This window comes from Mesoplodon densirostris, chromosome 5, assembly GCF_025265405.1.
Source record: "Mesoplodon densirostris isolate mMesDen1 chromosome 5, mMesDen1 primary haplotype, whole genome shotgun sequence".
NCBI lineage: Eukaryota > Metazoa > Chordata > Mammalia > Artiodactyla > Ziphiidae > Mesoplodon > Mesoplodon densirostris.
In genome coordinates this window covers 76,737,773-76,762,658 of record NC_082665.1, presented here as the reverse complement: position 1 = coordinate 76,762,658, position 24,886 = coordinate 76,737,773, and the positions used below count along the sequence as shown (strand labels likewise).

Genomic DNA, 24,886 nt, shown 5'->3' with positions numbered 1-24,886 from the left:
GGCTGCTGGGAGAAATTTCCCTTTCTCTTTTTTCTTCACACAGCTCCCGGTGTTCAGCTTTGGATTTGGACTCACTCTGCGTATAGGTCGCCTGAGGGCGTCTGTTCTTTGCTCAGACAGGAAAGGGTTAAAGGAGCAGCTGATTCGGGGGCTCTGACTCACTCAGGCTGCGGGGGAGGGAGGGGTACGGATGCGGGGTGAGCCTGTGGCAGCAGAGACCGGCGTGACGTTGCACCAGCCTGAGGGGTGCCATGCGTTCTCCCGGGGAAGTTGTCCCTGGATCACGGGACCCTGGCAGTGGCGGGCTGCACAGGCTCCCAGGAGAGGAGGTGTGAACAGTGACCTGTGCTTGCACAAAGGCTTCTTGGCGGCTGCAGCTGCAGCCTTAGATTCTCATGCTCATCTCTGGGGTCCATGATGATAGCCATGGCTCACGCCCATCTCTGGAGCTCCTTTTAAGCAGCGCTCTTAATCCCCTCTCCTTGTGCACCAGGAAACAAAGAGGCAAGAAAAAGTCTCTTGTCTCTTTGACAGCTCCAGACATTTTCCCGGACTCCCTCCCGGCTACCTGTGGTGCACTAACCCCTTCAGGCTGTGTTCACGCCACCAACCCCAGTCCTCTCCCTGCGCTCCGACCAAAGCCCGAGCCTCAGCTCCCAGCCCCGCCCGCCCCGGCAGGTGAGCAGACAAGCCTCTTGGGCTGGTGAGTGCTGGTCGGCTCTGATCATCTGTGCCGGAATCTCTCCGCTTTGCCCTCCGCACCCCTGTTGCTGTGCTTTCTTCCGTGGCTCCAAAGCTTCCCCCCTCTGGCACCCACAGTCTCCGCCCACGAAGGCCCTTCCTAGTGTGTGGAAGCCTCTCCTCCTTCACGGCTCCCTCCCACTGGTGCAGGTCCCGTCCCTATTCTTTTTTTTTTTTTTTTTTTTTTTTTTTTTTTTTTTTGCGGTATGCGGGCCTCTCACTGTTGTGGCCTCCCCCGTTGCGGAGCACAGGCTCCGGACGCGCAGGCTCCGGACGCGCAGGCTCAGCGGCCATGGCTCACGGGCCCAGCCGCTCCGCGGCATATGGGATCCTCCCAGACCGGGGCACGAACCCGTATCCCCTGCATCGGCAGGCGGACTCTCAACTACTTGCGCCACCAGGGAGGCCCCCGTCCCTATTCTTTTGTCTCTGTTTTTTCTTTTTTTTTTTTTCCCTACCCAGGTACGTGGGGGAGTTGCTTGCCTTTTGGGAGGTCTAAGTTCTTCTGCCAGCGTTCAGTAGGTGTTCTGTAGGAGTTGTTTCACATGTAGATGTATTTTCTGATGTATTTCTGGGGAGGAAGGTCATCTCCGTGTCTTACTCTTCCGCCATCTTTAAGCTCCTCCCCCATCACACTATTTCTTGAGTCCAGCGTTATTATATCCATTTTGCAAATGAAGAGACTGAGGTTTAAGTAGCTGCAGGAATTTGCCTCCGGACATATACCTGAGCACAGCTGAGCTGGGATATGACCCTAATCCACCCAGCTTCATGGTGTAGCATCATTGAAACAGCACCTCGGACCCGATCATGACATTCCTACAGCTCCCACGTCCACCATCCCCTGCCCAACTGAACAGTGCAAGGAAAAGGAATCTTCTTTCATTGCTGAAGTTATGAAGAAGAAAAATGATTTTTTTTTGCTTGATCATAGTAGAGAGAAAAATTTGAAAAAAACAAGAAAAACTTCCATCCTCGCCAAAGGGTAACAACTTGTCAAACTATGGAGTGAAGAAGTCTGCCCCCCTTCACAGAGCTCTCATGACAACTGCATTTGTCTGTGTGTTACTCTACACATAGAAAAGGATTTTGATTTCAAGACATTAAGTTCACACTTTCACCTAAGAAAATGAAATGTTCTTACATACTCAGCGATTTTTTAAAAAAACCCTTTATGAGTTGTTCATATGTGGCATGTTCAAAGAATTTTCTTCCAAAAGTAAAAATAAAACAGTCACTTTGAGAGATCTCATCACTTTCCTGCTACCAACTACCATCTATAGGGAGTCAGCTCCCGAATCTGTGTCATCGTCAGATCCATGTGGTCAAGCCACCAAGTGGCAATCTCCTCTGGGCTCTTCCCAGACATCCTGAGCTTAAGGCATCAGCATTACATCCTACTCCCCATCCCACACCTCAGTCCAATTCCCCTCAAGACAGCCAAGTCACTCCTCCAGTAACCTAAGCCAGATGCCAGTGGACCTCTCATCTCACACCCAGTCTCTAAGACTTGCTGGTTGTTCTCTTGAACAAACTTCCCTCTGCGTCTCCTCTTCTCAACTTTCATCACCACTGCTCTCCTCAGCTGTTTTCTATTATTTTGACAACCTCCTAACTGGTTTCCCTGCCTCCACATCCGTCCTCACCCATCCACCATTTTCAGGAATGCCCAAGTGATCTTTCTAATACACACATCCAGTCTTGGCCCTGCCCTTGTTAAAGCCCCTCAGGGCCTTCAGTGCATCAAGTCCGAGCTCTCCAAACTTCAGTGAAAGGCTCATAAAACCACATGGTCAGCTCCCCCTCTCCTGCCTAGCCTCATTTATCCCTTTCCCCACTCACTTGCCCATCCCTCCATGCTGGGTTACTTGGAGTTCTCTAACGTTCTCATGCTGCTGTGCCTTGGTGTGTACCAGTCATTTTGCTTGGAGAGTCATTTATTTTCTCTGCTTGTGAATCCCTACCCACTCTTTGAGATTCAGGTCCAGAGTGAGACACTTTTCTTATGAGACCTCCTCAATGCTTAACTCTAGGCAGAGGCAAGTCTTTCCACCATAGCCCTTGGAACACAACTCATTATAGCACATAGTAATATGCATTTTGATGATTTACTTACTGGTCTGTGTCTCTTGGCTAATTATAAGCTCTTCTGGTGCAGGGCTCCTTTCTTTTTCATCTTTGTGCCTCTAGCACCTAGCACAGTATTTGGTGTACCCAGGGCACTCACTAAATGCTTGTTGAAAAAAACGAATAAATGAAAGAATGAAACTTATAATGTCAAAATAAAAGTCCATACTGATCTGAAATTTTCAAAATAAACTAATCAATAAATTTGACTTGAGCATGTGTGATATATAAAGGATGACGTTGCCTTAGACACAAAGAAGTGCTGAATGTGGCCTTTGGTTTCAGAAACTTGTAATCTGGGAACCAGATAAATATAAAAATAAGTGCTAACTATAGAGAGAAATTATTTTAATGAACTGATAAAAAGGAACTTCTCAAGGCAATGTAGAATGAGCTGCATGAATGAAATGGAGATGGGTTACAGGAGCTTGGAATTTAAAGAAGTCTCTATGGTCTGGAAAAGGGGTTCTATGGAGTATGATTCAGTCAGTTAGACTTCATGTTACAAGTAGCAAAAAGAATTAGCCTAGGGCTTCCCTGGTGGCGCAATGGTTGAGAGTCTGCCTGCTGATGCAGGGGACACAGGTTCATGTCCTGGTCTGGGAAGATCCCACATGCCACGGAGCAGCTGGGCCCGTGAGCCATGGCCACACGAAAAAAAAAAATAGCCTATAGTGGTTTAAACAACAAAAGGAAGCTATTTTTTAAAATTAATTAATTTATTTATTTTTGGCTGTGTCATGTCTTAGTTGTGGCATGCGGGCTCAGTAGTTGTGGCACACAGGCTTAGTTGCCCCAAGGCATGTGGGATCTTAGTTCCCTGACCAGGGATCAAACTGGCATCCCCTATGTTGCAAGACAGATTCTTAACCACTGGACCACCAGGGAAGTCCAAAGGGAAGCTATTGGCTGAAATTCCCAGGACAGGCTGGCTTCAGACAAGAGTCTATCTAGAGTGTAAAGAACATCACTCAATTTCTCTCGTTTTCCCCAGTAGCTCCACATTCTTCTCTTGCAGGATCCATTTCCACCTCACAGCCCTAAACTTTCTTTCCCAGAAGGCTCCAGCAAACATATATTTACATCTCATTATACCTGAATAGTTACATACCTTCCTTGAATCAATCACTGTTGCCACAAAATTAAGACATCCTGATTGATTTAAGCCAATGAGTGGCGCCCCAAAGTGTGGGAAAGGTCAATGGCAGCAGTCACATGGCCTATACTATGAGAGGGTAGTTGTCTAAGTATATGCAGGATACCCAGTAATGCCAGCAAGTCACCCGGGGGTGAAGTAGTGTGGCTTGGGAAGCATTGCTGGCTTGCTGCTCATGTCTTTACCCCCCCAAGCCACAATGTCAAAAAAATTTCTCACAACAGGGGGCCTCCCCACATTATCTTTTCCTAAATAATGGCAGAAGAAAGAGTTCTGAATTAAAGATCAAGAACTCTTGACTTCTGTGTTGGCTCTGTCAAGGCATTGAATCCTTCTGTTTCTCAGTTTTTTTTTTACTATGAAATGTGGATAATGACACCTGTCCTCCCAGTGTCATCAGGAAAGTCAAGTGAAATGGGAGTTTGAAATTAACAGATGCAAACTAGCATATGTGAGATGGATAAACAACAAGGTCCTACTGTATATCACAGGGAACTATATTCAATATCCTGTGATAAACTATAATGGAAAAGAATATGAAAAAATGTATATATGTATAACTGAGTCACTTCGCTGTACAGCAGAAATTAACACATTATAAATCAACTATACTTCAAAAAAATAAATTTTAAAAGAAGCCAGGTGAAATGATCAGTTCGAAAGCCCTTTCAAAAGCATCAAAATATACTTAGGAAGGACTATTGGTAATTCACCCTCAGTGCTCACATCTACATATTCCTCATCTTGAGAGATTAAGACGATTATGCCAATGCACCCCTCAGTTTCTCTGTTCCCTCCACTCCAGGCCGTCTGGCCATCTCTCAGTTCCTCATTACTCCATATCAACCCTGATGCTTCACACTTGAGTAATGGGAAACCTCACCCCAAAGGGCTTTGACAGCAGGACACCTTACTCCCTCCTAATGAGGAGTGCACAGGTAGGTGGGCTCCAGGTATGGGGTGTCAGGACTGTCCTGCCATATCTCTTGGCTCTGACCTCCCCAAGGGCTGCTCTCATCCACAGTCTCCTGCAAGACAACTGCGGTGGTTCCAGGAATCTTCATGTGTGTCTCTTTTTCTCAGGCTAGGAAACCTTTCCAATAAAATTTCTTATGTTTTATTGGTTAAAACTGCTCACAAGCCCACCCCTAAACCAATGTCTGGCAAAGGGGGATGGGATTCATATGACTGGTGGAGATTCCTCAGGATTCAATTTTTGAGCTAGGGATAGAGCTATTTTCTACATGGCCACATGGTGGAAAATGGTCTGAAAATGATCAGGGTCTGACAGCTGAAAGAGGGAGGAGATTGGCTACTGGGTGGGGGACAACCAGAGTCTATATAGCAGATGCTCTCAGTGACCTGCTCTTATCCCCAGGCCCTATGACCTGAGTGCACAGCACTGACTTCTGACCACTAGCACTAGTGTTTCTTTGCTTGAAAACTTCTTCTGGTCTTTCCCACCCATGCAATAAGCCAAAAATGCTAGGGGATTACTATTTCCATGCTGGGAACAGCCCTCAATGACTGTTGAGAGTGTATACACTCCCACATGTATAAAAGCTCCAGTTCCCTCATCCCAAGGGTGGGATCACTCTGTGGTGTTTGCTCTGCACTGGCCTCCAGAATGTCGTAGCCCAGTTACATTCCAGCTACCCATGTCCAGTAGCTGGCTGGACAACACACCCTCCCAGGCTGCCCTCCTGTTCCTGCCTCACTTCTCCACTCCACCATATGCTTCCTACACCTCCTTTGACTTCCTATCTCAGAGTCGGCTTCTTGGGAAGTCCAAATGAAGATACCATATGCCAAACTCCTTGCTGAATCCAGAGACTCTGTACACAGCATTCCCATCTGCTCAGAATGTGTTTCCTCTCCCTGCTCATGCTCACACTCCCTTCCAGTTTCAGTGGAAATGTCACTTCCCTCTGGAAGCCTTGTTTGAGCTCTTGTCCACCTGAGGCCATCCTCTCATTGTTTGCTCTCCTCTTCTGTATTTCTCCTTAAGAATGGTTGTGATTTAATTAGTTGTTTGTTTAATTATTTTTTTTACATCTTTATCCCAAACTAGATTGTGAGCTGCTTGAGTGCAAGGACAATGCTTCTGGACTCCCATTCTATCATTGGCTCCTGGCATACTGCCTGGCACAAAGTAGAGGGTCAAGGACTGGCTGAATATGGGAAGATGAACATTATGAAAGTTTGAGGGTCATTCACACAGAAAAAATTATGAAAGCTTTAGATAAAAGATATTTTATTTACATGACTCTTAATGGATCTACATTTATTTCTTGGGACAGAATATAACTTTTATACATAGAAGGGATGCCCATTGTCTAAGGGAGAATCTTAGAATGGTTCCTTTATATCTATAAAACTGCCATTTTAGTCACCTTTTAATTTTATTTATACATTGCAGAATTCCATCGCAAATCCACTACCCTTTCATTCATTCATTCATTCATTCAATGCTTACTTATAGGACACTGTACCTGGCAAGACTCTAGAACTATCTGCTCTCAACTCTTTCCAAAAGCCATGAGAGAGACATATAATGACCATCATATAATATATGAGGGAGAACATCCCAGGTTCTCTGTCTGCCTCCCCTCAGCTCTACTTCCGCAGTAGCCTTTTGGCTTTTACTGAAGGAGCAAGGAACAATCTTATGAAACCAATCACTATATTTGCTGGAAAAGGGTAACTGAGGGCTCGTCTATTTTGTCAGTGCTCACATGGGAGAAATTTTCTTTAGTGACAAGTGGCATGAGGCAGGGTGAAAACAGCAAACAAACATGCATCCTTGCCATCTCTCTGCCAGGCAGACTCTTTCTTACTAATCCCTAAACAAGACCCTTACCTCTGCATGGGATTAATTCAGGTTTTGTGGGGTTTATATAATTTGGAATCCTTCTTTGTGAAAAAAGTACAAAACTACAAATAAAAATGTGACACAGAGCTTTGGAAGTGTCCACACAAGTGAGGGGCTCTGAATTTTAAGCTGCACTGGTTTCCTAGTAAATCAGCATCTGACCCTGATTAAGACTGGCTGGTCCTCCCGCCCCTTAGCCCTGCATGGTTACTCTGACCTCTATGCTTCATGTTGCTTTTTTGCCTGAAAGACTTCCCTCCTCCTTCTCCTTCAATCCCTTGACCATATTTTTTCAAAGTTTGGCTCCACAATGCTTTCTCTGATTCTCCCCAGCAGAAGGCTCTCCCTTCCCTGCAGGCCCACAACCCTATGTACAGAGCCCAGGATATGTTGTCTCATGATGGCTTAGAGGGCATCATGATTGGCTCTATCTGAGGGGCATATACTGTGCCTTCTCCAATTAGTCTTGGGCACAGGGACTATTTCTTCATTTAGATTTCTCCTCAGCACCTACTCAAGTTCTGGGTATAGCAGTAAGGGAAGGGAAAAAGGAAAGGTGTAATAAAGGCAAGATGATGGGGTGTGGAGTGAGGCTCACCTGGTTGTAACTCCGCCCTCGTTAGTGCAGGACCTCAGGCAAGTCGCTTACCTCTCTAAGTCTTCGTTTCTCACTGACAAATGGATATCATAATGATGTTTATTTACCATCATTGTTGTGAGGATTAAGTAAAGCATTTATTTATTCATTCACCAAATATCTATTTAGCCCTCTCTTGGGCTATTTTTGGCACCAGAGGCTTGGAATACACGTGACTCAGGGATATTCCCTGTGTGGCTGTTCTCATAGTTGAGTTGGGAGATGGACGGTTATGATGTATCAGGATAAGGCTATAGCAGACACTCAACCGGAGCAGAGCAGGTGCTCCATAAATAGTTGTTAAATAAATGACTGACAGAATGAAGGAATTCAGAAAGCAAAAATGATTAACTTTACAAGATAAGTAACACGATATATTTGCAGCATCATCCAGATGTAAGTATAATGTTGAATATAATGGACACGGCAGTGCATGGAACATCACGAAATGCTGCATGTTAAAGAAAATAAAATCAACAGCAGAAAGAAAGCAAGGGTTGAATGAGAGGAGAGAGGACAAAAGGAGGGAGAAAGGCCCTCAGAAGGCAAAAAGGGAGGAAGGGCACCATGGCTCACCTGGCCAAGTGTGCACTCCATACCACCCAAGAAGTCAGCCTCCTTCAGCTCATCATGGTTGCTGCTGATGTCGTGGACCTCAAACCGCAGGCGCTGCACCTCCTCAAAATAAAAGTCCACGGTAAACAGTTTTGAATACACTGGGTTGATGCAGGTGCGAATCACCTCTGTTCTGTCAACCTGCAGGAGAAAGAAAGAGGAAACCCATCAGCGATCAGAGCTTCGTACCATTATCCTTCACAAGGATTCATCTTACGGTGCTCTGTCTCCTTCCAAACTGTCAACGCCCTCCACCAAGTCGACAGGGTGAGCAGTTTGAATGTCTTCAAGGATGCATCTTCAGAGAATAAGCCATGTTTCAAGGAGGAAACTCATAGAATAATCTGAGCTTTGTATTTAAGGGTTTAGAGCACCTTGTATTGTTAAGTAACAGAGCAACAAGATGGATTGATTATTAGGGGCTGCCTGGAGCCTCAGGATGAGAAAGAGTCTGAGGGCACATTTGGGTTCAGGAGAAAATAAATCTGTATTCAATTCCTGAAGTCTGAGGGGCACAGTCAGGGCAAATGACCATGTAGAAGCCCCATTTTAGCCAACCCTACTCTGGTATGAGTGTCATAGTTCATGAATCCCAGCATATTGAAGGGGAAAGGCATGAGAAGGGATATGAAGATAACTGCCTGTGGTCTCAAGTGTGCCTTTTGTTGGGTTTACGCATGTTGACTCAGTCATTTCAGTCCCCAGGGCCTCAGTTTCCTCATCAACCAGTGAGGGTTAGAGGATTAGAGGATGAAAAGTCCCTTTGTGCTCTAATGTTCCAGGAGCGAAGATTTCCCAGGCCTTCTGTGGTAATAACTCTCCATTTCTCTCTCACTTTCTGCCACACTCTGTGCCCCTGGAGGCTGACTTTTATGGACTGACTTTCCTGGGCCCCCTTGACCTCTGGGTTCTGGGCAGAGGCAGCCAGAGGGGAGACTTGGCAGGAGATCAGAAGGACATGGGCAGTGTCTCCGCCCCTCTACACACACAAGTCTGCTAGGGACTCCCATCCAAGAGGGAGATGCCGCCAGGATCTGGTGACACAGTCCTGACCCTCAGACAGAGGGATGGTAATGGCTTTCTGCTGCTGCCACGCCGTTCTTTGTCAGCTCCCTTACGCCTGCCCAGGCACATGCAAAGAGTCCCTCTGTGAAGAATTTAGCTCTTTGAGTGAAACTTTGTGTATGCCATCTGCTTTCTGCTCGTACCCCCACCACTAAAGTTCTTCTCTTCCACGTCTGTCTCAAGTAAGAATACTCAACACCATTTATATTCTGTGAAGTCTTAGAGGACCAAGTTACAGATAACCCAAGGTCCTACAGTATCTCTCAATGGGAGATATCCATCACTCATATTTTATAAGTCAGTTGGAGCATACATGAACTGTCAGGTTTCAAATAGATACATCATTTTGTGAATGAAAAATATTGCCTGCCATATCAGTAAACAAAGGATGCTGCAGTCACCAAGCCATCACATTATAGCCACCCTGATGGTGAGCCCTGAGGGAACTCAGGATGGAGACAAATGGACTGCCGGCTGTCAAGCCCTCAGCCACTGCAGCCACCCCCACGGGGCACCCTGAGGGGACTCAGGATGGAGAGAAGCAGGATACTGGCCCCAGGTAGCTGAGGTGCATATCAAAGGAATGATTTCAGTGAGCCCAGACTCTTGCATCTTCCCATACATAGAAAAGGGCTAAATTTCATTAACTTGAGATATATGGTTTTCTTTAATTAAGAGTAATCATTTGATGTTCCCACTACCTGGTCTTTGTTGCCAAAACTCCTATATATCCTGGCTCCCCACCTTGCTTCTTGGGAGCAGTCTCTCAGGGTTATTTGAGATGCTATCTCCCAGGCTTGAAGTGCTCAGAATGTCCTCTGAATAAAACATAATTCTCAACTTTTAGGCTGTGCAATTTTTTTCAGTCGACAGTTTATTGGATACTTCCCAAGAGTCATTCATTAGCACAAACTGTGAAAAACATCTCCCCACTTTCATTAGAGTACAAGGACAATTTCTCAGTAAAATGAGGGAAACCATTTTTGACCATATCATGTGTGTACATGTTATCCAGCAAAGAAAATTGGATACACTCTTGAGCTCAGGGCTTGGTCCCTGTCCCTGTCCCTTCCTATGCAGGGCCCTGTGTGAGAGAAGGTTACCCTGTAAGGAACTCCATCTGCTATTCCTGGTGGGATGAATGATCCAGGTTGTGAGGAGGAGAGTATGGTACTTTTATGTCCCTGTGCAAGAGACAGAAAAACCAAACCCCAACCCACTGCTGATTAGCAGTTGACAACAAGCTACTGTACAGACCAATGGTTATTTGACTCTTCCAGTGAAGACTCAGCTTCTATTTGAGCTGAATTTTATATCCTTTAAAATGTTCATTCTGGGGGGGGGGGGCAGGATTGCATATGTTATTGGTTAACTGTGTGGGTACAAGGATTTACTGTATTGGCATAGTTTTTTTCAGTTTATTAAGAGGTTTTGAGTAATAGTAAAAATCAGAGGTCACAAACTGGTAGTCTGCAGTTCACACTGACCAAGAGGTGTTTTATTCGTCCTACTTAAATATAGTGTTCTCTTAATTTGCCAACGGAAAAGAGGCACTATTTCTATTTCCCTCCCTTTGGAAAAAAATCAGATTATCTGGCAACCTGGGGCTACATTCATACATGGCAACCATTGGGGGCTGCACCTTTCAGATGGGCATTCATTCTCCCTTCTCCAAGCTCTTCACCCTCAATGAATTCCCCCACCTGACGTCTAGAGGCATTTTTGCAACACTTGGTCCAAATTCATAACATCATGAGCCATATGATAAGAGATTTAATGATATTCATGTGGTGCCTTTTGGTAGAAGATTTTGAAGTAATCCCCAAGAAGTAACTTATAGGTGGATTCTCAAGACACAGAAAAGGTTCTTTCCTCAGGGCTAGAAGAACAGAGTCCTAGCCAGGTTTAGATGATAAGAGACAGAAGATGGAAACCCTAGTCTTTGTTTCTCTGCTTTAACCACCCTAAAGGCGCAAATAGCTGATGTGCATCAATCCTGCTGATTTTCTTCTCACTTCTTGATTTTCAAATGCTCATCCCACATAGACATCACACCACACCTCAGGTGGACCATCCAAGGCAACATTGAATGACTTGGTTTTGTGAGGGAGAGGATTGGCTTGGAAAGAACTTAAGTAACAAACATTTGCATTACCAAGATAGATAATTCCAAGGATAATCTCAGGGCCATTGAGACCCTCGAGTATGGATGCTCAGGACTAGGAGGAGAATGGTGATGGGGAAATGCTCGTAACACTCGCAGATGTTTCAAAACATTCTGCATTCCCAGTCAGTATGGAAGATGCATTCTTTTCTGGAGACTGAAGACAGGTTTAACCTGAGCAATAGAGCCTAGGATGGCTGGTGTTTCTCATTGAAAGGGGTCAAGGTCAAGGCAGTTGTTTCCAAAGGACCAGCCATTGACTGGTGCTCCTAGTTGCATCAGAATCATGGGCAACAGTAATATTCCACTGTATATATGTACCACATCTTCTTTATCCATTCATCTGTTGATGGGCATTTAGGTTGCTTCCATGACTTGGCTACTGTAAATAGTGCTGTTATGAAGATTGGGGTGCATGTGTTTTTTTTTTTTTTTTTTTTTTCTTTTTGCGGTATGCGGGCCTCTCACTGTTGTGGCCTCTCCCGTTGCGGAGCACAGGCTCCGGATGCGCAGGCCCAGCGGCCATGGCTCACGGGCCCAGCCGCTCCGCGGCATATGGGATCCTCCCAGACCGGGGCACGAACCCGTATCCCCTGCATCGGCAGGCGGACTCTCAACCACTGCGCCACCAGGGAGGCCCATGTGTTTTTTTGAATTATGGTTTTCTCTGGGTATATGTCCAGTAGTGGGATTGTTGGCTCACAGCCATAAAAAGGAATGAAATTGGGTCATTTGTAGAGACATGGATGGACCTAGAGAGTGTCATACAGAGTGAAGTAAGTCAGAAACAGAAAATCAAATATAGTTTAATAACGCATATATGTGGAATCTAGAAAATGGTATAGGTGATCTTATTTGCAAAGCAGAAATAGAGACACACATGTAGACAGCAAATGTGTGGATACCAAGGCAGAAAGGGGTGGGGTGTGAAGAATTGGAAGACTAGGATTGACACATGTACATTCTTTCTCTCTTTCTTTCTTTGTGTAGCCATTTTTTTAATTCTTTTTTTTTTGCATTTTTAAAAAACATCTTTATTGGAGTATAATTGCTTTACAATGGTGTATTAGTTTCTGCTTTATAACAAAGTGAATCAGTTATACATATACATATGTTCCCATATCTCTTCCCTCTTGCGTCTCCCTCGCTCCCACCCTCCCTATGCCACCCCTCTAGGTGGTCACAAAGCACCGAGCTGATCTCCCTGTGCTATGCGGCTGCTTCTCACTAGCTATCTATTTTACATTTGGTAGTATATATAAGTCCATGCCACTCTCTCACTTCGTCCCAGCTTACCCTTCCCTCTCCCTATGTCCTCAAGCCCATTCTCTACGTCTGCGTCTTTATTCCTGTCCTGCCCCTAGGTTCTTCAGAACCTTTTATTTTTTTTTTAGATTCCATATATATGTATGTGTTAGCATACGGTATTTGTTTTTCTCTTTCTGACTGACTTCACTCTGTATGACAGACTGTAGGTCCATCCACCTCACTACAAATAACTCAATTTCATTTCTTTTTATGGCTCAGTAATATTCCATTGACACGTATACATTATTGATACTATGTATAAAATAGACAACTGATGGGAACATACTGTATAGCACAGGGAACTCTATTTAATGCATTGTGGTAACCTAAATGGGAGGGAAGTCTAAAAGGGAGGGGATTATCTGTATGTGTATGGCTGATTCATTTTGTTGTGCAGTGGAGGCTAACACAACATTGTAAAGCAACCATACTCCAATAAAAATTAATAATAATAAAAAAGAATCAATGGGGCAGCTTTCCTTAACACTGATATTCCTGATCCCTATACTCCAGGTCCTGATTCAATAGGAGTAAGGGAATCCCCCAAATCTGTATTTTTAAAGGTGTTCTAGGCAATTCGAATGTGGGAATATCAGAGTAAAGGAACTGAAGAGATGGAGGGTCTAGCTCTTGCTCTTGTGTAAGTTTTTTTTTTTGTCAAGGTTTTAAAAAATCTTGCTTTCTTTCTGTTACCCAGTCTGCAAAACTGTCAACACTTCTCTCCTCTGCAGTTGTAATGACTGATACCCCAGTGTTGCTTATGGTTTACAGAACATACTCACACACATTTTTTTATTTGGTTCTTATAGCAATCATGTGGTGTAGCTTTATACTATCTTATATATGAGTAAAATCAAGGTCAGATGTCAGTACAAAGTACTGGATGACAGAGTGGGCAGTGAGCTCAGGCTTTTTGACCTCAAAGTCTGGACTATTTTTCTTAATTCATATTTCTTCATGAGCATCCCTAGACAGAAGGAAAAAATGCAGCTGGGTTATGATATGATGATGATAGAATCAATCATTGAATATTGCTTTGGATGAGATGCTCTTTTAAAGAATTTCATCTAAAACATTTTTCAGTAGAACAGTAACGTTTATAATAGTTAATGCTTATGGAAGGCCTGGTGTATCACAGGAACTCACTTTTAAAAATGCATTATTGAAGTATAATTTACATAAAATAAACCACATCTATTTAAAATGTACCATTCAGTAAGTTTTGGTATGTGTATAGACTTGTGAAACCATCCCCACAATCAAGTAAAGACACACATTACCGCCTACGGTTTCCTTATGCCCCCTTTTAATTCTTCCTCTCACCCCTTCCTGCCCTTGTTCCCAAGCAGCTACTGGCCTGTTCTCTGTCACCATAATCAGTTTGTATCCTCTATAATGACATATAAATTAATTGTACACATTATGTAGTCTTTTTGTCTTTATTCTTTCATTCAGTGTAATTATTTTGAGATTTATTCATTGTTTGTGCCTTAACAGTTTATCTTTTTTTTTTCTGAGTAATATTTCATTGATGGACTGTTTCCAGTTTGGCTGTTACACATAAAGCTGCCATGAATATTCATGTACAAGCATTTGTATGGACATATATTTCTTCTCTCCAGGAGTGGAACAGGTATATGTTTAACTTTTAAAATTCTAATAGGTGTGTAGTGGTATCTCATTGTGGTTTTAATTTGTGTGTTCCTAATAACTAATGATGTAGAGCATCTTTTTATGTGCTTATTTGTCACCTGTCTTCTTTGGTGAAGTGTATGGGCAAATCTTCTGACAGGCACTCTCTTTTCATCCTTATGACAACACTGTGAGGTAGGTACTGTTACTATTCCCTTTACTGGGAGGTAGAGAGACCCTATAACTTTCCCAATATCATACAGCTTGCAAGAGGTAGGATTTTTCATCTTTATGTTATATAGTCATGCAAATTTGAAGCTTTTTCACCTAAATCCTCTTGCTCAAAGTAATGCACAAACCAGACAACAGGCATAAGATATGGAACTGTTGGGGAAAGTCAGTAGTTGTGGCTGTAGTTGTGTCTCTGGAGATCTGGTTTGTCCACTGCGCATACCGGAGATACAATGGGGGCCTTGAACACTGCCCACGGAGATTGAACTGTGTAGGGGACAAGGTCAGTGTGTCATCAAAAAGAGTTCAAGACTGTGCACAGAATGGCCACCTGTTCCCAGAGGCTCCCAAGGGCTGGGACTGACATAGGCAAAGGAGGTGAGGTGATTGGGAGGTGAGCGCTAAACAATGTGATGGAGAAGTGGGGAGAAGGTAAAGTCAGGAGCCAAAACTGATGTCAGTCACTGAATGGTCTAAGGTTTCCTAGAGAAGTACAGGCCCCTATCCCAAGGATAACAGGGCTGACGAAGAGTGACATCATGTGCCAGAGAGAGACGTGAAGGCCCCCAGGGTGGGCGTATAATTAGATATTATTTCAAACTGATATTCTTTAAATATTTCCTCAATATTTATTTAGTGAGGGTGAGGAGAAACTAATTTTCTCTGAATAAATAATGGATAATGTTATGATGAAAAATAAAGGATTGATTACAGACAATTTTTCAAACCATGTAACTTCCAAAGGGACATATTAAACCACATAAAATTTACATAATAAGTCACTGAGTCACCAGAATTAGCATTATTCAATTTCAGCTGCTTGTGACTGCTGATTTCAAGTGCCTGGCCATGGGGTTGGCAGTTTTGCCCTACAGCTGCAACAAACAAGTCGCTGGTCTTAAAATCACTCAACAGGGGTAGAGAGGTTGGTGTTAGTGAAATATGACTTTTATTTTCATAGTAAGTGGATTCTCTACTTGAATAGGACTAACACTGTAACATTTTGCTGGTTATGTAAAAAGAAGTGACCTGTGGGAACCTGAGTTTCCTGATGCCATTTTTGTGCTATGTCTTCATGCTTGCATCATTTCTGGCTGCCTGACTAGTATGACTCACAGTCGGTTCCTGCTCACCAGGTCCTAAGAGTGAAAATATGCCTGAGTATTCAGCAACCTTTGCTTCTCTTTCTCTTATCATAACATCCTGGGCTGAAGCTGATCTCTCACCTGGACACATGTGGTCCTCAATGGGGGCAATACTCACTTTCCCAGGGGATATGTGGAAATGTGTAGGGGTGTCTGGGCTTGTCACAACAATGGGGTGACATCCCTAGATGCTAAATATCCTACAATGTGGAGGTTAGTCCTAATCAACACAGAACTGAACACTCTTCAAAGCTAGTGGTGTCTCCTATTTGTCTAATCCACATTCAATCCCAGCTAAAAAATAGAGAAACTTCTCCAAGGGTCTTTGGGTCTTAGACCATGCATATGAGTGGACTTACTAGCCAAGATATGAATAAAGAGTGGGAGCCTTAAGAGAGAAACTCCAAAAGACATCCCTACTTGAAGCAATCATAATAGTTGTGTTATGAATAACACACTTCACAGAACTCACCTCCTTAGGAATTTTTACCCTTGCCTAGTAAATTATTTAAATTTCTCCTGGAAAGGGGTGAGAGGAAAAATGATGTACCTTTATCATTCACCTTCTTACATTCCTGTAGAAGGTATTTTACATGTTATTTTCAGTCCTTATCTTCATTAACTTTAAAACAAACTTTCTTTCACAATGTAACATTTTTAAAATTGGGATGCGTGTTATAATCGATGACATGCCATTGTTTAACTGAAAGTATATTTTTGTTAACTGGTGATACATAAAATAGTACTTCAATTTACCAATGACTTATATTTTACTAATAAGTCTATTAAATATACCATCCTTATTTTGCAGATGATAAAATAAAACTGCATCAGAAAAGCAGTGGCAAAAGAAAGGATCAAACTCAGTCTCTCCAATTTCAAAATATATGCTCTTTCTACTTTATGATTTATTATGGGTTGAATTATGTCCCTCAAAGTTCATATGTTGAGTATATCAGAATGTGATATTATTTGGAGATACAGCTGTTACAGAAGTTAGAAGTAAGGATGAAGTCATACTAGAGTGAGGTGGATCACTGATCTGATATGACCAGTGTCCTGGGAATAGGGGATATTGGACACAGACATGCACACAGGGAGATGCCATTTGGACATGAAGGAAGAGATTGGAGTGATGCACTTACAACCCATGAGACACCAAAGATGACCAGAAAACCACCAGAAGCCAGAAGAGAGGTGTGGAACAGATTCTCCCTAGTGCCCTCAGAAGGAGCAAAACCTGGCAACACCTTGATCTTGGACTTCTAGCCTCCAGAACTGTGAGACAATAAATTTCTGTCATCTAATCCACCAGTCTGTGGTAGTTTCTTATGGCAGTCCTAGTAAACTACACATCATTCTACCTCTCTCAAGAAACATCCAGATTCATCTCTCAAAAGGCACTCCTCACCCACCCCATGGCAAAATCTTCAAATGCTCTATAGACTAAATTGAACGAGTGATCCAGGGTTACAAAAGTCAATCCATTGACCACCCCCAACCCCCCCCCCGCCTTATCTTTCCGCTATACACTTCAACTGGCTGTCAAGGAACAGGGCCTCTTGTGCGAGCTGGGTTCTGTTTACGGAGCCCTGGGGATTAACCTGCTGGAGGACCTGGAGTGAGACAGTCCTTTAACCACTGGACTCATCCCGGGCTTGTGCTGTTCAGAGTAAACAGCAGAGCCACATCACCTTGCCCAAGAGTGGGGCTCAGAAGTGAATGAAATGAGCATCACCTAGAGGTACCTTCAGAGTTCTCAAGGGCCACAGGGATGGGTCCTGTGTCTTCTTCTTCCTTTGTTGCCCTCCTCAGCCCCTGTTGGCACGGGTCTCAAGTATGCACCTCTGCATCCTCCTCAGGTGTTCCTCTTCCCCAACATGACTGTCCATGTGTGGCTTAGTTCCCATGGTCCAGAATTCTTATGTTGAAACCTAAGCCCCAGTGTGATGGTATTAGGAGGTGGGGCTTTGGGAAGGTGATTAAGTCATGAGGTTCGAGTGCTCACGAATGGGATTAGTGCCCTTATAAAAGACCCCAGAGAGCCCTCTTGCCCCTTCTGCCATGTGAGGACACAGCAAGACGGCTAAGTATTTATTAACCAGGAAGCAGGCTCTCACCAGACATTGAATCTGCTGATGCCTTGATCTTGGACTTCCAGCCTCCAGAACTGTGAGGAATACATTTCTTCTGTTTATAAACCACCCAGTCTATAGTATTTTGTTATAGCAGCCTTAACAGACCAAGATTTTTAAACTATGTGGTTTAGAAATCTTAATGAATGCACAGTTCAGTTTGAGGACCAATAATATTATATTACCAGCTGCTATGGCTCAGCCCCAAGGTGCATGGCGACCAGAAGGACCATGTGATCTACTCTGAGCACCCCCACCTCCTGGTCAGACTGTGTGTTGGAAAGTTTCTTCTTCCTTGGTAGCTGCCATTTTGACTGCTGCTCATCTTGTTACAGGATAGGAAGACTAAAGGAAATAACGAAGTTGTGAGCTGATTTACTTGATGGATTATCCAACCGAGCACTCCATTAACTGCCACCTTCCCAATATGTGAAATGAGAGTTAGTGAATGTGGTGATTAGTCTCTTTTGCATCTGCAGATCTTTCTGTTCTGCTCTGTTCCCCAGGAGACTGGCTGCATGAATTGCTTTATTAGGGTTTCTTTGCCAACTTGCCTCTTCAGCCAATAGGAGGCATCAGTAGGAGATCAGAAAGTGGGAAGAAAGAGAGCTCAGTATGTTTTGCTTGCCCCCTTCCTGCCCCATGCTGCAGTTTTAGGTAGTGACTATGTCCCCTCACCCCCACAGTCCCCTCCTAGTAACCCTTCCTGCAAGCCTCCAGCTCTCACTGGGTTCCAGTAACACTGCCATCTCTACCTTTCCATCAAGTCCAGTGGTACCTTCCCACTGTTGCTACTCCCAGAGCATCTCATCATCCCTTGCTGATCCCTTGAATTTTGCCCACACATCACTACATGTGTCATTAACATTTCTTCTGGAAGAGACTTCAGAATCCCAAGGGCAGGCAAAATTGTGTCCAGTCTGGTGGCTCATGATGAATGAATTATATGGTCTTTTAAGAGTCTGAAAACTGGTGATCCATATATTATTCATGTGGTAACTTCCTCTTAGCCTCTATTCATCAACCATGTTCAGTAATAGATCATAAGGAACATTTATTGAACACTTAAAATGCCCCAGGCATTGTTCTAACCACTTCACATGTACTGTTCCACTCAATCATCCCAACAAACCATCCCATTATCACTATTTTATACATGAGAAAACATAGGGTCAAGGGGGTTAATGTGCCCAAGGTCACGCAGCTGTAGTGATGGGGCCACTTGGGATTGCCCTTAAAGCTCTGTCCTGGGACATGACCATCTCTCTTGAAGAAGACACATCTCTTCAGGTACCTTCTGAATATAATGGTTTCAAGCAGAGCCCTTCTCAACACTCAAGACTCCAAATGTTCTTTGACAGGGAACAATCTTTAACGTCTTCAGCTGGGTGACAGATCCTGAAAAGGCTTTTTGATGTGACTGTGAGGGTCCAGCATGCCTCTCCCTGTCTTCACACCTTCTTTCACCCCTCCTTTATATTTTTCTCTTCAAATTTCTTCCAGTTAGCTCGTTCCCTTTTGGGATAGGTCAGGAGAAATATGGATGCTCTAAGCAGAGAGGACATAAGAAGAGTCTAAAACATAAATGGTGTTTTCAATACTAAATCAACTTCCTTCTACCAGACTCCAGCTGTAAGCTGGCACATGAACATCAAATGATCAGAAACTGCCTGACAAAACTTATGCCTATCTGCTGAAGGAAGTCAGAGCCTGCCAAGGTTGGGGTGGGAAGGGACTGAATGACAGGTCACTCCGAGTTGTAGCTCCTGTCAGATCCTCCTCATGAGGGAGCTTGGAGGCTAATCCCACACAAGTGTAAAGCAGTTTGCACTTCACTCAGATGCTGGTTATTAACAGGATGGTCCCACCACCTCATCTCTCTGTCACAGTTGTAGAGTCCTCGGAAAAGGTAGTCCAAGACTGGAAAGCCTTGACAATTTCACTCCCTCTTGTGAGAGCACTGGAAGCACAACTAACTGTTGAATAATCATCGACAGGAAGACACTGGAACTCACCAAAAAAAGATGCCACACATTCAAAGACAAAGGAGAAGCTGCAATGAGAGAGTAGGATGGGCACAAACACAATAAAATCAAATACCATAAAGGCTGCGTGGGTGACTCACAAACTGGAGAACACATATACCACAGAAGACCACCCACTGGAGTGAAGGTTCTGAGCCACATGTCAGTCTTCACAACCAGGGGGTCTGGCAACGGGAGGAGGAATTCCTAAAGAATCAGACTTTGCAGGCTATCAGGATTTGATTGCAGGAATTCGACAGGACTGGGGGAAACAGAGACACCACTCTTGGACGGCACACACAAAGTAGTGTGCACAGGACTCAGGGGAAAGGAGCAGTAACCCCATAGGAGACTGAACCAGACATACCAGCTAGTGTTGGAGGGTGTCCTGCAAAGGAGGGGGTGGCTGTGGTTCACTGCAGGGGCAAGGACACTGGCAGCAGAAGTTCTGGGAAGTACTCCTTGGCATGAGCCCTCCAGAAGTCCACCATTAGCCCCACCAAAGAGCCTGTAGCCTCCAGTGTTGGGTTGCCTCAGGCCAAACAACCAACAGGGAGGGAACCCAGCCACACCCATCAGCAGACAAGCAGATTAAAGTTTAACTGAGCTCTGCCCACCAGAGGAACACCCAGCTCTACCCACCACCAGTCCCTCCCACCAGGAAGCTTACACAAGCCTCTTAGATAGCCTCATCCACCAGAGGACGGAAAACAGAAGCAAGAAGAACTACGGTCCTGCAGCCTGTGGAACAAAAACCACATTCACAGAAAGATAGACAAAACGAAAAGGCATAGGACTATGTACTAGATGAAGGAACAGAATAAAACCCCAGAAAGACAATTAAATGAAGTGGAGATAGGCAACCTTCCAGAAAAATAATTTGGAATAATGATAGTGAAGATGATCCAGAACCATGGAAAAAGAATGGAGGCAAAGATCAAGAAGATGCAAGAAATGTTTAACAAAGACCTTGAAGAATTAAAGAACAAACACCTAGACAAATTAAAGAACAAACAAACAGAGATGAATACAATAATGGAAATCAAAAATACACTAGAAGGAATCAATACCAGAAAAACTGAGGCAGAAGAACGGATAAGTGACCTGGAAGACAGAATGCTGGAATTCACTGTCGCAGAGTAGAATAAAGAGAAAAGAATGAAAAGAAATGAAGACAGCCTAAGAGACCTCTGGGACAACATTAAACACACCAACATTCACATTATAGGACTTCCAGAAGGAGAAGAGAGAGAGAAAGGACCCAAGAAAATATTTGAAGAGATTATAGTTGAAAACTTCCCTAATATGGGAAAGGAAATAGCCACCCAAGTCTAGGAAGCACAGAGAGTTCCAGGCAGGATAAACCCAAGGAGAAACATGCCAAGACACAGACTAATCAAATTGAAAAAAATTAAAGACAAAGAAAATTTACTAAAAGCAACAAGGGAATAATGACAAATAACATATAAGGGAATTCCCATAAGGTTAACAGCTGATTTCTCAGCAGAAACTCTACAAGCCAGAAGGGAGTGGCACAATATATCTAAAGTGATGAAAGGGAAGAACCTACAACCAAGATTACTCTACCCAGCAAGGATCTCATTCAGACTCGACTGAGAAGTCAAAAGATTTACAGACAAGCAAAAGCTAAGAGAATTCAGCACCATCAAACCAGCTCTACAACAAATGAAAAAGGCACTTCACTAAGTGGGAAATACAAGAGGACCTATAAAAACAAACCCAAAACAATTAAGAAAATGGTAATAGGAGCATACATATCAAGAATTACCTTAAACGTGAAAGTATTAAATGCTCCAACCAAAAGATGCAAGCTCGCTGAATGGATATAGAAACAAGAACCATATATATGCTATCTACAAGAGACCCACTTCAGGTCTAGGGACACATACAGACTGAGAGTGACGGGCTGGAAAAATATATTTCATGCAAATGGAAATCAAAGCTGGAGCAGCAATACACATATAAGGTAAAATAGACTTCAAAATAAAGAATGTTACAAGAGACAAGGAAAGACACTACATAATGATCAAGGGATCAATACAAGAAGAAGATATAACAATCATAAATATATATGCACCCAACATAGGAGCACCTCAATACATAAGGCATATGCTAACAGCCATAAAAGAGGAAGATGACAGTAACACAATAATAGTAGGGGAATTTAACACCTAACTTATACCAATGAACAGATCATCCAGACAGAAAATTAATAAGGAAATAGAAGCTTTAAATGACACAATAGACCAGATAGATTTAATTGATATTTATAGGACATTCCATCCAAAAACAGAAGATTACACTTTCTTCCCAAGTGCACATGGAACATTCTCCAGGGTAGATCACATCTTGGGTCACAAATCAAGCCATGGTAAATTTAAGAAAGTTGAAATCATATCAAGCATCTTATCTGACCACAATGCTATGAGATTAGAAATCAATTACAGGGGAAAAAACGTAAAAAATACAAACACATGGAGGCTAAACAATATGTTACTAAATAACCAAGAGATCACTGAAGAAACGAAAGAGGAAATCAAAAAATATACGTAGAGAAAATTGACAATGAAAACAGCACAATCCAAAAGCTATGGGATTCAGCAAAATCAGTTCTAAGAGGGAAGTTTATAGCAATACAATCGTACCTCAAGAAACAAGAAAAATCTCAATCTCAAATAAACAATTTAACCTTACACCTAAAAGAAATAGAGAAAGAAGAACAAACAAAACCCAAAGTTAGTAGAAGGAAAGACATCATAAAGATCAGAGCAGAAATAAATGAAATAGAAACAAAGAAAATAATAGCAGAGATCAATAAAACTAAAAGCTGGTTCTTTGAGAAGATAAACAAAATTGATAAACCGTTAGCCAGACTCACCAAGAAAAAGAGGGAGAGGACTGAAATCAATAAAATTAGAAGTGAAAAAGGAGAAGTTACAACAGATACCGCAGAAATACAAAGAGACGACTACAAGCAACTCTATGCCAGTAAAATGGACAACCTGGAAGAAATGGACAAATTCTTAGAAAGGTATAACCTTCCAAGACTGAACTAGGAAGAAACAGAAATTATGAACAGACCAATCACAAGTACTGAAATTGAAACTGTGATAAAAATCTTCCAACAAACAAAAGTCCAGGATCAGATGGCTTCACAGGTGAATTCTATCAAATATTTAGAGAAGAGCTAACACTCATCCTTCTCTAACTCTTCCAAAAATTTGCAGAGGAAGGAACACTCCCAAAGTAATTCTATGAGACCACCATCACCCTGATACCAAAACCAGACAAAGATACTACAAAAAAAAAAAAATTACGGACCAATATCACTGATGAATATAGACGCAAAAGTCCTCAACAAAATACTAGCAATCCGAATCCAACAACACATTAAAAGGATCATGCACCATGATCAAGTGGGATTTATTCCAGGGATGCAAGGATTCTTCAATATACACAAATCAATCAATGTGATACACCCTATTAACAAATTGAAGAACAAAAACCATATGATCATCTCAATAGATGCAGAAATAGCTTTTGACAAAATTCAACACTCATTGATGATAAAAACTCTTCAGAAACTGGGCATAGAGGGAACCTACTTCAACATAATAAAGGCCATATACGACAAACCCACAGCAAATATCATTCTCAATGGTGAAAAACTGAAAGCATTTCCTCTAAGATCAGGAACAAGACAAGTTTGCCCACTCTCACCACTATTATTCAACATAGTTTTGGAAGTCCTAGCCACAGCAATCAGAGAAGAAAAAGAAATAAAAGGAATCCAAATTGGAAAAGAAGAAGTAAAACTCTCAATGTTCGCAGATGACATAGATAATGCTAAAGATGCCACCAGAAAACTACTAGAGCTAATAATTAATGAATTTGGTAAAGTTGCAGGATACAAAATTAATGCAAAGAAATTTCTTGCATCCCCATACACTAACAACAAAAGATCAGAAAGAGAAATTAAGGAAACAATCCCATTCACCATTGCAATAAAAAGAATTAAACACCTAGGAATAAACCTACCTAAGGACATAAAAGACCTGTACTCAGAAAACTATGACAATTATGAAAGAAATCAAAGATGACACAAACAGATGGAGAGATATACCATGTTCTTGGAAGCATCAATATTGTAAAATGACTATTCTACCCAAAGCAATCTACAGATTCAATGTAATCCCTATCAAATTACCAATGGCATTTTTTACAGTACTAGAACAAAAAATTTCACAATTTGTATGGAAACACAATAGACCCCAAATAACCAAAGCAATCTTGAGGGGAAAAAACGGAGATAGAGGAATCATACTTCCTGACTTCAGACTATACTACAAAGCTACAGTAATCAAGAAAATATGGTACTGGTACAAAAACAGAAATATAGATCAATGGAGTGGGATAGAAAGCCCAGAGGTAAACCCAAGCACCTATTGTCAACTAATTTATGACAAAGGAGGCAAGGATATGCAATGGAGAAAAGACAGTGTCTTTAATAAATGGTGCTGGGAAAACTGGACAGCTCTATGTAAAAGAATGAAATTAGAACACTCCCTAACACCATACACAAAAATAAACTTAAAATGGATTAAAGACCTAAATGTAAGACTGGACAGTATAAAAGTATTAGAGGAAAGCATAGGAAGAAAACTCTTTGACATAAAGCACAGCAAGATCTTCTTTGACCCACCTCCTAGAGTAATGGATATAAAAACAAAAATGAACAAACGGGACCTAATGAAACTTAAAAGCTTTTGCACAGCAAAGGAAACTATAAAGATGAAAAGACAACCCTCAGGATGGGACAAAATATTTGCAAAAGAATCAATGGACAAAGGATTAATCTCCACAATATATAAACAGCTCATGCAGCTCAATATTTTTAAAAAATCAAAAAATGGGCAGAAGATCTAAATAGACATTTCTCCAAAGAAGACATACAGGTGGCCAACAGGCACATGAAAAGCTGCTCAACATCACTAATAATTAGAGAAATGCAAA

The 24,886-nt window shown here is 42.5% G+C and overlaps 1 protein-coding gene across 1 annotated transcript in view; it reads right to left on the bottom strand.

Moving 5' to 3' along the window:
• CPNE4 (copine 4) overlaps positions 1-24,886 on the bottom strand; it is a 606,100-nt gene that overhangs the window by 191,405 nt on the left and 389,809 nt on the right. The window contains exon 3 of the mRNA XM_060099960.1: positions 8,110-8,289. Within this exon, the coding sequence (XP_059955943.1) occupies positions 8,110-8,289 (180 nt within the window). The remainder of the gene's footprint in view (positions 1-8,109; positions 8,290-24,886) is intronic.